At 45.4% G+C, this 16606-nt stretch overlaps 1 protein-coding gene across 2 annotated transcripts in view; it reads left to right on the forward strand.

Moving 5' to 3' along the window:
- Nucleotides 1-16606, forward strand: part of CD151 (CD151 molecule (Raph blood group)) — a 34052-nt gene that overhangs the window by 14687 nt on the left and 2759 nt on the right. Inside the window, exons 3-9 of one of the 2 annotated variants that reach the window (XM_034062253.1) lie at nucleotides 1942-2044; nucleotides 4379-4482; nucleotides 5604-5795; nucleotides 10431-10505; nucleotides 12922-13026; nucleotides 13927-14082; nucleotides 16303-16389. In XM_034062253.1, the coding sequence (XP_033918144.1) occupies nucleotides 4399-4482; nucleotides 5604-5795; nucleotides 10431-10505; nucleotides 12922-13026; nucleotides 13927-14082; nucleotides 16303-16389 (699 nt within the window). In that variant the 5' untranslated portion in view covers nucleotides 1942-2044; nucleotides 4379-4398. The remainder of the gene's footprint in view (nucleotides 1-1941; nucleotides 2045-4378; nucleotides 4483-5603; nucleotides 5796-10430; nucleotides 10506-12921; nucleotides 13027-13926; nucleotides 14083-16302; nucleotides 16390-16606) is intronic. The other variant, XM_034062252.1, reaches the window with a different exon arrangement.

Below are 16606 nucleotides of genomic sequence, written 5' to 3' on the forward strand. Positions count from 1 at the left end.
GTGCAGCAGGATTTCCTGCAGCAAGTCTTTCTTGTGTGTGTTGGCAAAGATGTTAGAAGTTACCTAACTTCTGGCATACAAGTTATCTATGAGGTAGACATCACTGATGCATCGGATACCAATTTTCTTGCTATCATTCACAAATCAATGCTTGAAAGTAATGATGCTTTTAATGGCCTGGGAGCTATTTCATTTGTTTTGGCATTGTTTCTTCCTCATCCATCAGAGGCTGCCTTAGGGCAGGTTGTGCAGAAAAAGCCTGCAGGCCTGGCTTTCTTTGCTGTTTAATTAAGTACTGTTACTGTGCAAGTTGAGACAAATGTACCAAGTAGTGCCTGTGATGACTAAATGAATGTCTATCCAGCAGGAGCATGCATGTATGCAGGCCACGTGCATTCTGAGCTGGGATGTGGGTATGTGCCTTTGGGCCTCCAAATAAAAATACTGTTTTGGTCAGTGCAAGACTGTGGTCTGATGTGGGACAGTGGTCTGATGTGGGATAACCAGAGTGAGCCTTGCCATTGAGATTTTAGGTGGCTCAGCACAACAAAACACCTGTTAGCACAGTGCTTGTGTTCCCAGGTGCTCAGCATCCAAAACTGAAACTGAATTGCTCAACTTCTGGTGCATTCATGTTGTCTGGTTTGACATAAGGGTTCAGTCCAGTAGGGTGAGAGCCGAGGAAAATCAGGCCGTGGAATGGTTTAACTTTTGAATTGACCCCTGCCTTGCGGGGCAGTCACACATTGTGTGTTCTTACCCACCTGCAAGGTTGTTGCTTGCAGTCAGACAGAGCAGAATGAGTATGGATTTTACTAACCCCAGAAGATGTTGTTCCAGTTGACTGACTAAAGTAGCCTATACTGACAAAAGCACTTTTGAGGCAGTGAAATTGTGTTGCTGTAGGGGTTTTGCCAGTACACCAATAACCTGGAGCTTGTCGTGCCTTGCAGCTGGCATTATTCTGTCAGCAGGTGTTCTCTGTGCAGATCCTTGCAACATCAATGGGTTTAGGGAGAGGTGAGGGTCCTGCACTGGGGAGGAAGAGCAGAGGCAAGGGATGCATTAAGGGACTTGCCTGAGTTCATGCAGAAAATCTGTCAGTGGAGATTTGGATTTATGTGCAGGTTCTGTCACACTGAGTTTGTCCTTGGTTTTTTTTTTTCCTCTTTGTGCATTTAGTTTTAGAGTATTATTTCTCCTTGTTACTTACATTGCAATTGGGGGGGCAATAATAGTAACCTGTTGTTAATTACTGCTGAATTATGTAGGAATACTTCTCCCCATTCTGTAGCAAAATTTCACAGCCTGTATCCAAAGACCGCTTGCTTAAATATAACTTGCCCATGAAGCTAGTGTCTATTGGACTGGACCAAGTGAACTTCATTAGAGAAGTACTTTTGGTCTTCTAATCACTTTTTCAGTTAACAAAGCACTTCCCATTATGAAGCTCATGTATAATTAATATATTGTTATGAATTTGTAAATACACTCCTGTGGCATAACTTGCCATTTTTGTCTACTGGAGAGATAATTTGTAATTATCAATGTGATTCAGAATAGACCTTTGCCTCAGTGTTTTAAAATAGAGCATAAGCATGTGTGTTACTTAATGTTGCTGCTTCTTGTCTGGTTTCACGGATGGCTTGTCTCATTTCTGGAGGTCTGTTATAAAGATGACTGAAGCCAAGAGAACCTGGTCATGTCACTGAATTCAGGATGAGGCCCCACGTGTTCATCTTGGTGCTGTGGCACAGATCAACATCTCTGTGCTTTTTGGGACCATGAGGCTCAGAGCCCCAGGTCATCCTTAGCCCATTGTGGCTTCCCCCTCCACTGCCTGGGCTCTCTGGGAGAGACATTGCACCGGGGTCTCCTGCTCTCACTTGCTTTCCCCTGAAGACCAGCGTAGCTCCCTAAAGCCAGACCCTGTCTTTGCAGGTGAGGGGAGGCAGCCCCATGCTGTGGGAGGCGAGGAGCACAAACACATGACTTCCAAAAAGAAGGTCTAGAGAGAGCTGCCTTTCCTTGAATAGCTCACTGGGTGAGTCATTAAGCATGCAGAAGCAGCCAGTGCCACCAGCTCTGCTTGTGGCTAGGAAGGATAGATCAAACAGGAGACAGCCTTGATTGCTTTCTGATTCATGGCCTGCCATCCCTGTGTGAATCACTGTGCTTTATAAACCTGCAGCTGTTGCCTGCCAGCTTTCTGGAAACAGACAGATCCTCTCATCCTGGCAGTGAAGTCAAGCTGGCCTGAAAGACCTGTATATGGTGCTCAGTGGAGCAGGACCTGTGGTCTTGAGGGGAATCTCAGGCTATTTGCTATCTGAATGCAAGTACAGTCCTCATCCAGCATAAGATGCAGCTCAGTCTCAGCCTGGGATTTCTGAACTTTCAGATCAGGAGGAAGGACAAGTTAGCATTCCCTCGCTATGGCCTGGCACCTGCTCTGTGCTGATACGTGGAAGTAACTGTAGTGGCTTCTTTATTTTTGGGGTTTTTTTTTTGTGTTTTTTGTTTTGTTTTGTGGTGGAGGATGTAATTTGAGGGGATGGAGGAAGGGTTCCTGAAATCTTCTGCAGCAAGAGGGTAGCCAGCCCAAGCACAGTGAGCATTCTTACCATCCCCTGGCTGTCAGTGATCTGAACCAGGGTCAATTTCAGCAAACCTGTGGTGCATTTCCCTCTAAATGCAGCCCTGATGTTAGAAGGGGTGGGCAAAAAGCCAAGCACAATCCTTAGAGGGTGTTACTGGAAGGCATCTCTGCTCTGGGCAGGTGTACCTGTTCTAGGTTATGCAGGCGTGTGTGGCTGCAGGAGCCTGCCTTGCTACTGCTGTGCCTGTTCTGTGGCTAAATGAAGCCTCTGGGAGCTGTAAATCTGTCACCTCCTGTAAGCGCTGCATTCACAGGACGTCTTCTCATTGAGGATTTACAAGTCTCTTCAGTGCACACGGTGCCACCAGCATCCAGCCCTCCCCACTGCCCTGGGCCTTTTTGTGCTGCAGCATGGTAATTCGTTAGAGCATTGCTGGAGGTTCTGATCTCTTCTGAAGATCTGAAGGGTTATTCTCCTTGATATATGCTACCATCTCAGAGCTGCCCCCTTTGGCAGTGAAATAGCCTTCTGCTGCCAGCTGTTGTTGCCAGATGTTCTTCTAGACAAAAATGTTTTCTTGCAAAGTGGTGACTGGGGATGGGCATGGGTGGGACTGAAGCCTGTTCTCACCCTTGCCTTCCCTCTTAGCTTGATTTAGTAATTTCTGAAGCGCAGACATGGCTGAGGTTTTTGAGTGGTCTGGCAAGAAGCAAAAGGAAACAGTTCCCTGCAGATAAAATACATTTATGCTGCAGAATGGGCAGCTGCTATTCCCAGCTTTATTCACCTGGCTCTAAAGCCAGATGTTAGCATTGTAGCAGCAAAGATAATACTGCCTGACCCAACTTGAGAGCCACTAGATGTGCAGCCTGTGACATGGGCTGCTCTTGTTGCATCCCTGAGGCTCCGAAACCTGCTCAGGAGTGTAGCAGATCTGGTGCGCTGCATGGGGACTGACCCACAATGAATTCCCATTCATTATGTATGTGCAGGAGAAATAAGCAAAGTGGAAAAGAAACTTAATGACTCCAGCACATGGCAGGGGTTCAGAAAGGATAGGGCATTTGAGTGGATAACGAAAACATTCCCAGTTTCGGTTGTAAATATTAAAAATACTCAAAACTTAGACAGGGATCTATTTAAGGCAGTTGTAACTAATGCCAGTGAGGAAAGTGTATTTGGAGACAGATTACTCCATAAATGTTAAGGACAGAGGCTTCTGTTGCTGCCTTCAGAAACAGCAGTTACAGGCTGCAGTTAGGAGCTAGATACTTGGATTTTCTGGATGACAGGTCTGGGATTTCATTTGTTTCAGTTCAAATAGGGAGAGGTCAGCATGAACTATGTGAAGTTTCCTTACCATAACATTGATCATAATTCTTGGTTTTGACTTGACCACTCAAATGACAGTAGGTCTGATTCATTCATTGCAAGTATTGATCTGAAGTGAAATGAGTCTCCAGAAGTGACAGCAGGATAGGGAGAGAAAAAGAGAATGAAGGCAGTACAGGAAGGCCACATGCTGGTGCCATCTGTCTTCCTTTCATATGGTGTGAGGTCTCGCACTGTGTAGGTCACCCACATGGATACAAGAGCGTTTTATCCAAGCAGGCACTGTCTAGCACCCCTGAAGTTAGTTGAATGGCTTGCTCACTGTCTTACTTCAGGAAAATGTCAGAAGTGTGAGTTTCTGCAGGAGGAGAGCAGTGATGCTGACCTTTTGGGAGAAGGGGTTTGATGACTGATTCAGGCTTTTCTGATTCTCTTTTCTTTTCCAGGAACTTGCTGAGCCAGGAAGATGCGTGAGTATACGGAAAAGAAGGAAACATGTGGGACCATCTGTCTCAAGTACCTGCTCTTCATCTTCAACTTCTTTTTCTGGGTAAGAAAATTCAGTCTATTTTAGAGGTATGGAGATGGCACTTCAGTTTTGGTGTTGGGGCACAGAAATCTTGGGCTTGATGAAGTCCTTGGCAAAAAGAGGATTCATTGTGTGGGATGAAACCCCATCCCTTGGACTTGCCTGCCCAGCATGCAGAAGTTATGGTTTGACACGGTAGTCTCTCTTGTTTCAAGGTCATATTGCCAAGTATAGAAAATAACAGGGAACCTGACAGCATGCTTTGTTTATTCACCTGGATTGCTTTTTCAGGGAGCCTGAGAACTCCACTGACTTGCCATTCCTCCTCACAAAATGGCAGAGGGAGTCCTGGCAGTGGAGTGGAACACCTAGAGCAAGGGTAACAAACACCTTCTTGCAGCTGCATCCACACTACAGCTTCCTAGAGTTGTCCTTTCCACCAGAAAGTTACCAATAACAGAGAATTGTTTTTTCCTTTGCTTCCTGGGCCAGAGATTCCAGGTCAGACCTTTAAGGAAAACTAGCTGAATTTACTAGAAGCTGCATAAAACTCTCTAGAAGCACCAGGCTTGCAAAGAGAGAAGGAACCTCTAGGAGTCTGGTTGGCTTCTCCATGTTCATTTGCTGCAAGGGTTAGAGTTTAACCGGCCAGGTTGTTTGGCTGCTTGACTGCTTTCTCCCCAGGTGTATAGTCTAGGAAGCGGGTGTAGGGTATGACTGTCATTGATCGGTAGCATTGCTTCCTCACATTCAGTACGTGGAAAGCCTACTGATGTGAAGCTTGTTTCCCCTGTAGCACCCCAGTAGATTTGATGCTTTCTTCGTAAGTTGCCCAGATAACAGCGTGACTACATTTGGGAAGGCTCAGGTGTGAATTGCTGTACACAGATAGATGTTCAGATGGCTTGCATCTAAGGCTGCCTGGGGTGCTAAGCTGGCTGCCTTGAAGCCCAGTCCCTCCCTGGGGCCTGCTCCCTATCCCAGTCAGACCTCTGGGAGTCCTTCCTTTAGTGTGGATAATCTCTGGCTCATTTTATGGAACTGAAGCACATCCTGGCATCCCAGTCCAGTTGTTCTAGGAGATGAGGAAACTCAAGCATCAGATGTCCTTCATTTGCTTGCTTCTCTCTCTCTTTGGCCAGCTGGCTGGTGGGGCTGTGATGGCAGTGGGTGCCTGGACCCTAGCTGAGAAGAGTGACTACATCAGTCTGCTTTCCTCCAGCACGTATTCTGCAACTGCTTATATTCTGGTGGTGGCTGGGGTAGTTGTGATGGTCACTGGCATCCTTGGTTGCTGTGCCACCTTCAAAGAGCGTCGGAATTTGCTAAGAGTGGTAAGTTTTGCTTGGTTGTTTTGTTTTGGGGAGAATTCACCCCATTTTCTCTTGAAACATGCTGAGAGGGAGGGAAATATCTCAGTTGTGTTCTGCACCAACCTTATTGGTCCTAGAGCAAATACCACTAAGGCCTCCAGCTCCTAACAGCAGTACTGTCTGTGTCGTGGGGGACAAGCAGAGTATTTCCTTTCATGCACATAAAGAATGTGCTTATCACTGCATGGTTTGAAAGTACAAAGTATAGTCATAATACTGGTATCTTGTGTAAGAATGTCTGTTTGAAACTATTCAAAACAAAATCTTGTGCCTTTCCTTTCTTCCTTCTTCCCTGCCCATCCCACATTCTCTTTGGGAAGACCTGTAACAAAACTGTCTGTAATGAAAGTGTGTTCAAGCCAATCAAACACACTTTTCCACTTGGCTGTCAAAAAAGCAGAGCATTTCCAATGAGTATTTTCTTTAGTTGCAGAAAAAAAAAACAAAACAACTTAGTTTTGCTCCCACAAAAAAGCCACACTGTTTTGCTAATCTGCTGCTGCTTTTATTTCCTGGGCAAACTGCTGTTATTTCCTGGGCAAACTGCTCACCTACCTACACTGAAGATTTTGACCAGCCCTAGGATATCTTTTCTGCTTCCTCCCTCTAAATCTCCCTTTAAACCTCAGTGTAGCAGCAGATGTTTTTAGTTTCTGGGCTAAAGTGAGTGCAGCGACTGAAGTAACTGTCAGTGGCTCTTTACATTCACAGTTAGAGAAAAAGGTACTTCAGCAACTGTTGATCAGCTCCTTCCTTTGCAAGTGTTCATTCACCTGACTGTCCTATTTCCCCTCTTTAGTTTGGATAGAGTAGCAGAAATAGGAGTCATGAGCAAGCTTGATGCTCATACCACTGCTTTGAAAGCCTGGTAATCTGTATGAAAGGAAGAGCAGAGCCAGAAAGGGAGAATAAAACACAGAGGAGGATGCAGTGAGTGCACTGCTGGTGCTTGTTCATTAGACTCCTGGTCTGTAGTGATCCATTTTGGCCTTGCTTCACTTACTCTCCATGCCAAAGAGATCTCCCTTTGTCTTTTTGCCTCAGCCAGAAGCTACAGATGAAAATCTGGTGGGGTTTTCTTTGTTATTCTGCCACAGAAAACTAATAATTGTCTCTTGGGAACAAATGGTCACTTTGTCTCCTTACACCATGCATTCTTTTGGATGTGGCTGGTTGTGACAGGCCTATTGTCTCTTCTTACTTGTACTCTGCTTTGGCTGCTGGTGAGTAATCTGTGCAAGAGCTAGGGCTGTGCTTGCCAGGGCTGGGTCAGCCTGGCTGGGGGCCTTTGCCAGATCTGAGCTCAGACAGTAATGTGACAGTTTCACAGTGAGTGCCTCAGGGTCTGTGTCAGCCTTCCCCAGTTTCAGTCTGTACCAGAGGTGCACATAAATATGGGAGGGAACTCTGCAAGCAGCACTCTTTGCTCTCCCCAGTGCCTTTTTGGTGCTTTAGTTACTGACAGCTTTGGGTGCTGTTTGTAAAATGCGTATCTGGTTTTTAGTTTGTTTTTCTGTTGAAGACTTGGGAAGCTGTGAATTTTTTTGCTGCCTTTCTATCTGAGTTTTGTAGGCCCCCTTCAAGGCTTTTAATAGTATTTAATTGCTCATCACTCGCAGCTGTGCTACTTTTTGTGTCATTGCTTATTTGCCTTCCTCTGTCCCTCCTTAGCCAGGTCATGTGCTGAGGCTTGGGCAGTGAATGTGGAGTTTCTCTGGCTCCGTGAGCAGGCATGGCAGTGTATCTGCAGCCTGGCTGGCTGTGGTGCTGCAGTCCAGTTCTTTACAAGCACACAAACCACTGTTATATTGTTCTTCAGTCAAGGTTCATGTTTTCACACACAGAAGTATGCAAGCAAGAGTCTTTGGGAAAGGACCCATCAAATAAAGACCTTGCACATGAAGAAAGAAAGTGGCTTTCTTCAGGCTTGGCCCCTCATGCTGCCACTTCTAGTTTGCTGCTACCTTGGATAGGGAGACGGGAACATCCATTGGTTATGATTTCTGTTCTGGCTGCATTTCAGCCTGGAGTCCTCTCACTGAAGTGAGATTGCTGACTTACAAGTATAGGTGCTACCTGTCTCTTCTTCAGTTAGTAGAAAGAGCACTGCAGAAAGTGATTTGGATAGTAGGTGGGTTGAAGCATTCTTTGGGTTAATCACAGAAAACAGACCAAAGCTTGGTGCTTCACTCAAACTCTTGAAGGTGGATGGAAGAAGCCTGAGCTATGTAGATCTTGAGGAGCCATCAGATTGCCCTGACTCTGGCTGGGATCCAGAGTAAGAGTGAATTTTGCTCAGAACCCGCCCAAGCATGTGTCTACTACAGGCCTTTGGGTGATCCCACATTTCTGACTTATTCCACAGCCTCTTGGGAAGGGAGTAGAGCATGTCCCTGCAGCTCTATGCCAGAGCAGGCCTCTAAGAAAGCCCTGCAACTCCTGAGGAAGAGCAAAGAGAGCAGCCTTGTGCTCTGTGTGTGTCCAGAGTGAAAGCCTATGCTTCCCCATGTCAGAACAAATCTTGGGAGTAGCCCTGAGGGAACGATGAGACAAGAGATAAGGTTAATGATGCAGTGTATCAGCAGAGACAAGCTGGATTCATGGGTGGCAGAGGCACTAACCTCCCTTAGAAAGTTTCCCAAGGGCCTTGTGACTCAAATTTGTTAAGGTCTGCTGGGTACATGTTTGTTTCTGTCCACTGTAAGCCGGCACAATGAGCTGAGCTGTGGTGACACAACTCAGCTCTACCTGAATGCCCCTGACATGATGGCACAGAGCAGGGAAAAATAAATAAACTTTCCAGTTCATTGGTTGTTGTCAGCAACCTGCCACCCTCCTGCCCCCTCCTTGGCAGAGGAATGATGTCAGAGCAGTTAGGGTATAACTAGATCCCAACAAAAGAAAGCCAGCCTTTGTGTCAGGGCATGCTGATCATGCCCCCTTACAACCTCCTGTGAGTGTGAGTGTTGGGACCAGCCTTCAGCTATCCCACACTCCACTGGGTGACTCATTCCCCTGGTATGAATGGGTACCTTGTACAGGCGTCTGCAGAGATGGTCAGTGTTTGGCTGTGGGGGAGAGTGTGGGGTTGGGAGTGAAAGCCTGAGATTGTGTGCTTAGATTAAAGCCCAGTCTGCAGATAAAACCCAGCTGTCCATCCTTAGCAGCTGCTGAATCCCAGCAGGGTGAAGGAGGCAGCCTGAGTGTTTGTGTCATTTTACTCCTGCAAAGGGGCTTGGAATCACCTAGTGAAGGAGGTTGCATAGTATGAGCGTTACCGTTGTGCAACAGAAGGCATCTGTGCTGTGTAGGTCAGCTTGCTGTATCCAGGCCTTCACTGTCTTTCTTTGTGCCAAGGAGAGACAGTTTGATGTTCACTTGCATTTTCAGGGATCTGTTTGCTTCATCCCTTGGGAACAGCTGTTTCCTAAAGTTGGGGTAAAACAGAAAATGGGAACTATTATGTTTGTTCTGTCCTGGGGAGGCCACCTCTTACAGGGACTTAACATGAGGTTCTTGTTATGGCTGTAACTGGTGTCTCTTCAGCTTTATCTACAGAGAGAGCAGTTTAACACCAGTCATAAACCAGCCTAGATCTGTAAAGAAACTGTTCATTGCTGATGAGGAGCAAGGCAGTGGCTATGTTTCAGGACAGCAGTTCTCCCTAAAAAGCTCTCTTTTACCCTAAGGAGGAAGTGCCGCATCACCCTCTGTCTTCAGGCCTGCCCAGTCCTTGAAATCTAGCACCCATGGTTTGGCTTTCCTCCCTATTTGTGTGTAGGAACAATACTCCCAAACAGTTTTCTGTACTGTCCATTTGATTTTCTTTCTGGTAAGCAGGGTACATGGCTTTTCATTTCACTGCCATTAAGCACTTTCTCGTTCTCTTAGTTCTCTAAGAGCTTTTCTTACATTGCTTTGTGATACTGAGCTTTTCCAGATAGATCCTAGTTCAGCAGAACATACAGTCACAGTCCTGAGTGTGCTAAAGTCCATCCACTTCAATAGTGCCCTTCAGCCTGTGGTTGAGCCCCACAGAAGTCTCTGGGAACATAAATCTATGGTTTATGCTTAGCTATATCCTTGCTATATCATTGGTGAAATGGAACCTTTGTTGCTTTATCAAATCATCATTATAATATACATTGCTCCTTAATAAATAGGTGAAATGCCCTAAAAAATACCGGAACAAGTGAAAGTGTAATTTTTTTAAAACATATTGATGTCAGAATCAGATGTTTTCTACGATACTGAGTATAGTCATCAGGTTATCCAACAACCGCTTTCTTTTGTCCGGTGATCTTATCTCGATTGCCTGCACTTTTCCATTTTCTACATCACTCTGGCTCTGTGAGTTAAACTCACGCTTGCTGCTGCTTGTCTCCAGTTATCCTGTGGTTAGTTTGTTGTTTTTTTAACTTGTGGAATTGCTCCTTTCCTAGCTGTTGAGGTCTTAATCCCAGCCCCTGCCTTTGAATACTGCTGCAGAAAAGCATTGATGAGGACAGTAATGCATTTTGCCAGTTAAGGAAAAGCTGGTTCTCAGCACCTCCTTACATCCTGTTTTAATATTCTGCTTTTCCCATTATTTTACAGTACTTCATATTGTTGCTATGCATCTTCCTCCTGGAGATCATTGCTGGAATTCTGGCCTATATCTACTACCAACAGGTGAGTGGACTTAGAGACTCAAATCAGGGACAGAAGACAACTGGTAATCATCCAATTTCTTGAGCCAGAATTGAGCTTGGAGGCTTGGGACCAAGGGTTTGGTTGTGGTTCACTTTTTCTCCTGTCTGTACTCACTCCTCATACAGAAGACCTTGGATTATTTACTGGTTTTGACAAAGTGGTGGTGGTTGCTGTAGAGAGGCTGCTCAGCTCTTTCCTGTGGTTCACCTTTGTGTCTGCTTTTCTGATGCTTTTCTGCAGAGGCTTATACAAGACAATTTTTGATGCTGTGTCAATTTAAGAACTCTCCTAAGGCCCTTCGAGGCATACTGCAAGCAACTGAAATTATGTTAGTGCCACTTAGTATATTCAGGACATAGGAACAGTTCCTGCTGCATCCAGCAAGCAAGTTGCTGTACTTTTGAACTGGCAGAGATAATGAATGGTCCAGCTGAGAGGTCCTTTCAGGTCAAGAAGTTTTTGAGATCTTTACTTAGTAGCCCAGCTGAGGGACCGGATAACAGCACAGGCTCTCAGCAGCTGCAGTTCTAGCTTGGCACTTCTTGCAGTTGCAGAGACTTAAGTCATTGCTTTGCTTTTGAAGGGAATTTAACCACCATAACCTGCAATGTCTGGAAACTGATTGGGAATGGTAATGACTTTCTGAAAAGCAGCTGGACATCCCATCTTGATGGCTTCAGTGCTGGGATTCTTTGCTGTTCCTTTTTCTCTTGAGCCTTCTGTGCTTGACCTCTCTAAGATGGGCACTGGCAGTTTGTGAGGAACCAAAGAACTGTGCTGACTCCTGCTAGAAGGGATCAGTGATAAGGGTCTGCATATTTAACAGGGAAAGACCAATCCTGGCAGGCATGGTGAGGAACTAGTGTCTGTCCACCCAATGTGCAAAGGCAAGAGGTTTGTGTATGCCAGTGGATGAAGATAAGCTGATCCTTGGGTTGAAATAAGGGACTACATATTTAGAGCTGTACCCTTGAGTGCTTTAGATCACTTGGGGGCATCTCTGATCAATAACTGCACTTCCCTTTGCTCTCTTGCTGATGAATCCCCCTTCTGGCCTGGTTGCATTCTGCTTGCTCTGCCTCCATTTCTATTTCAGCCCTTGCTTTGGTCTCTAAGGCTTATGCACGTGTATCTAAACTATTTCTTACGTTATCTTTGTTCCATGCTGCAGTTCCTCCCTGTGAGCCCACAGGTAATGGCTTTTCTCCCAAGTAACAATTCTGCTAATGGACTCTCCTCTTTATTTGCCTGTGCCTTCCAGCTGCTGAACCTTTTCCTTTCTTTTTATTACACTAAGTCATTTGCACTTCTGTAGAGCTTCCCAGTCCAGAATCTCAAAGCACTTTGCAAATATTACTAAATAAAGCCTCATGTCATCTCTGTGAGGTAGGTGTTGTCCCCATTTGACACATGGGGTTGGAAAAAACAGTGTTTCAAAGGGGGAATAAACTGAAGACTGTATTCTGCACAGTTCAACATAACCAGGTGCTTGACTTCTCATTTATTACTTTGTAGAATAAAAGATGCATAGAGGGGCTACACACCTGTTTCATTCATTGACCCCGTCTAAAATGCATGTTGATGTTATTTATTGGTATAGGAAACTTAGAATTTCACAGGTGTTAGACTAGAGCAGTACTGCTGTATGAACCAGGATGACAAAACGGATGTGGCTACTTGGCACTTTTTGGCTGTCACCAGGATGGGTGAGAAGAATTCAGCTATGTTAAAAGAGCCTACACAGGAATAAATGTCTGAATCCAGTCACCTGAACGTGCCAGTGGTTTATGATGATGCTTTCAGAAATTTTGTACTTGCAAAATCAGACTTTGTCTCTCTTATCAAGAAAGGCCTTGCAGTAGTTTTGCAGTTGCACACTTGATTCCCTCCTGTAGCATCCTTTTTGATGCTGATACAAGAGCTATTCAGACTATAGAGTTTCAGTCCAGCGTGCCCTGGACTTCTTACTGCTCCCAGACAGAGTGACTTGGTTTTTAGTATTCCGTCACAGGCTTCAGAGGGCGAAGACTGCACATGGTCTCATAGGCATATTCATATTTAAACAGGCAGTTTTGTATTCTCTTTTGATGCAGGCATGGTTTGGCAATCTTATATATTCAAGGTTAAGAACCACATGGTGATGTTTAAGACAGGCTGAAATTTTTGTCCTGGGGCACTTCCTTCCAGTTATTAAAATGGAGGCAAAATCTGTAATCGCTTGGAAATAAGCCTGTCCAGTACAACCTTTGAGGATGATCTTGGAGGAAGCCGTAGCTTCCACTAGGCTCTTTGCTTTCCTGTTGGAGCAAAGGAAACAAAATGTATGCAGGGCTCTGGGTTGCTGTGAGGGGTGAGTTTGCCTTGTGATTTTATCCCACTTATCTCTTCCATTCAGCTGAGCATGGAACTGAAGCAAAATTTGAAGAACACCATGACCCAGAAGTACCGGAAGGAGGGAGAAGAAAGTGTTACCAGTGCAGTAGACAAATTGCAGCAGGAGGTAGGTATATTTAGAAGCAGGGAGAATTAATTGCAGGGCTTAAAATCAAATGCGCAAAAGGCGTTGTGGGCTCTTGACATCCAACGTACAAGTATTTCTTCTATATGCTTTTGCTTCTGCTGCTTCTGATTCAAGACAAGGTTGGGTGGGTGCTAGGCCTGGGCTGTGCAACTGACAGAATTGCATGGTGTGATCTCTGAATTTGATGCCCAGTATCACTGGGGAAACAACATCTGAATTGCTCTCAGAGTGAACTGGAGCTGCCAGGTCACTCTTGACAGCTGTTTCTACTTCCCACTTCAAACCTTAGAGAAATTGCTGACATTTTTCATTAAGATTCTCAGTACTCTGGAGACCAAGATGTAATGAAAGAAGAGCATTCCTGCTGCTGTTGCTAATTTGCCTGGCTCAAGGGTGGTTCAGGTTAGGGCTGCTGCAGTTCTGATGGGCTTTCCCACAGAAAGGACCCTTGTGCACAGGCACTTTCAAAGCATGGGGCCTACTGTATACATACTGCCATAGCAGGTGCATTTGTACTGGATCTACTCAGTTAGTTTTAGTACTGACTTATAATTAAAATTGCCGTTATCACCATTAACACTTCCCAGTCCAGTGGTTAGAAGCTGAAGCAGCTGCAGGTGTGCTCTGATCACAGTTAATCCCAGCAGTAACCAAAAGTCAACAGCTGCTGAAAGGTGGATGAAACTGGTATTTAGTGGCCACTTTGGGACTCTTCAAAAGTCACTAATAATTATAGTATCTTAAAAACAAAAAAAAGCCCATGAGATAACTGGAGTCTCTCTGTGAATGAAGGTGAATCCCAGGGTTTGGTGTGGGAGGCTGGAGTGAGAAGGAGGTTGCAGTGCTTGCAGGCTCAGGTTTTCCTCTGTGTGCCTGCAGTTCAAGTGCTGTGGGAGCAACAACTACACAGACTGGGCTGACAGCCTGTGGATCAAATCTCCAGACGCCAGTGGACGGAAAGTCCCAGACAGCTGCTGTAAGACGATAACTGACCTGTGTGGCCGAAGAGACCATCCTTCCAACATCTACAAGGAGGTAAGCAGCAAAAGGGCTTCAGAGCTGCCTGTCACAAAGTATGAAAAGGAGGAGGGCAGGGGGTGAGTGTGTTAGGTTATTGCTGCAAACTGTCAGTAGGTTTCAAAGTCAGTAGGATTCCCTGGAAAGCAGAGCTTACTTCTCTAGGTGAGCATTCAGCTGTCTGGGCTATTATATATTGATATAGAGAAAAAGAGTAAGTTGTATTTGTTACTCCAGAGTATGCTGGTGATAGGGGAAATGGGAAAAGTTGTTGATTCTGACAAGAGACTTTGGATGTGAGCCCTGCATTTGTTAGCTGCCTGTTACTGGAATTACTCTGTGAGGTGCAAATGGAGATACTTCTGGTCTTTGATTTGATATAATGTGGTTTGACCTACAGCATGAAGAAACAACATATGGGAAAGAAAGAGGGCCCCAGAACAGACAAAATAGACCAGTTCCAGTGGGCTGCAGTTTGAAAAGAAGTCTGGAGTTGAGATAGAGTGGGTTGTCTGTATTGTAGAAGAAGCAAATTGAATCCCAGCCTGGCTGAGTAAGCAGACATGTAGCTCTCGGGCCATTTATTTATCCAGTTTGCATAAGGCTGGTGAAAGTTCTTCCATTTATTTTGTCACACTCCAGTCCTGTCACTTAGCTGTAAGTTGCTCACTGTGATACTCTGTACGGAGTAGTATGGACCTGTTTTGTCTTCACCTTGGCTGGTTGTACTGAGGATGGGGAGCAGAAATTTGAGCTTTTTCCTAGTTCCTGTCTCCCTGATAGTTAAGGAAGGCTGTGGATAAAGAGGTGTCGCCTTCAGACTGGGTATTTCTCACAGTCTGTGCTTTGAGCAAGGCTTGGAAGAAGAGTGTGCATAACATTTGCATTAAGCTAAGCAAAGAACAGCAAAAAGGAAACTAATCTGTCTTTGTGGAATGAATAGGGAATGGTGTCCAGTCTTTCTGATCTACCAAAGCCCCTCTTATGCCCAGCTGCTTGGCTGGGGTTTTGCTCTTCAAGAAGAAACTGTAACGTTTGTGCCTTCCAGACAAGTCCAAGTGAGGAACTGCAGAAAAGAGTCCAAGGGCTGATGAGGTGTTTCTGAGAGTGGAACTATTTGAGGGGTAGGGCTGGCAATTCCCATCTCCTTTCTGCGCTGCATGAAGCTGGGAAGCAGCTGCCCAGCTGTATGATGCTGCATATCATGATATGAGGTCTCAGTCTTCAATCCTATCAGGTTCAGATAGGATTTTAGTGGCTTTGGGAAAGAAGAAACTATAAAAGGTTCAGATGAAGGAACAGGAGTAACTGCTTCATATCAGAACAGCTGGGGCTGGCTCTAAAGCCTAATGTTGGCATGGGAAAAGTGAGGCTTTTGCCATCCCTACCTGAAGGGTCATGTGCTCACTTTTTCCTTCTGCCTACACACATGTTAGGTGTCTGTGTTCACTGTAAACTCCTGGGGCTGGAGGGACCCCAGCACCCTTGCAGGGTAGCAGTAGTAAATCTATGCAGTAAATCCCCTTGATGTTACCATGGAAAACCTCCCTCGATAGGTTGAACAGCTTAATTATTTAAAGGACACCCTTCCAAAATTAGAATTTTAAAAACCAAAACCAAACCAAAACCCCAACAAACACAGAGAATGCTTTTACTGATTTATTTGTGCCTTATGACAACAAAAATGGGCCTAAAACGGGGAGAGAAAGGTCATACAGCCAGCCAAGGATGTGCTTGCAGGGCAGAGGCAGGCAGAGGCTGGCTTTCCAGATTCACACTGAAATCAATTGCTGTCATTAATAGCAGTGGAGGAATTTACTCTTCAAATGCTCCTGCCATGTTAGAGTTCTTGGTACTGGACCCACTTAGATGCATTTTTGTGGCCTTTTGGCCTGATGAGAGTAAGTACCCTCTCCGGGCATGTGCTGGGCAGTGAGTGAGGGAACCTTTCTCCATATATCTCAGAGGGAAAAATGACACATTCCCTCTGTGTGTTGTGACCAGTTTGACATTTCTCTTGCTCAGTTAGCAGCTGTCTTGGGTTTGTTCAACAGCTCCTGAGCCAGCAGGTCCAGAGCAATACAAAACATGATGCAGCTTTTCCAGTGATGTCAGGGAAAGAGCCTGCTCACAGGCGGCTTTTTGTAGCATTGCTTTCAAGGGTTGCAGCCACTGGATTAAAGTGAACAAGAGGTTAAGATGAGGCTGATTTTCCATGTCCCTCCTTTCACCCTGCAGAGCGGTTGCATTACCAAGCTGGAAAACTTCATTCAAGAGCATCTGAAAATTATCGGGGCAGTGGGGATCAGCATTGCTTGTGTGCAGGTAAAAAGGCTGAGTGGAGTTTTGGGGGTGCCGGGCAGAAGTTAAAGGAACCCCCAAGCTTGGGGATGTTAAAAAAAGAGATTTTAGGCTCATCCCTGCGTGGCAAGAAAAAGTTGCCAAGAATTTCGGTACCTGAGGACTCACTGGCTTCAAAGCAAAAGCCTCTTCTGCCGGTCTGTAACATACACTTTTGATGACAGAGTGCAGCTGAGCAAGG

Source organism: Melopsittacus undulatus, chromosome 4 (assembly GCF_012275295.1).
Source record: "Melopsittacus undulatus isolate bMelUnd1 chromosome 4, bMelUnd1.mat.Z, whole genome shotgun sequence".
Taxonomy (NCBI): Eukaryota; Metazoa; Chordata; class Aves; order Psittaciformes; family Psittaculidae; genus Melopsittacus; species Melopsittacus undulatus.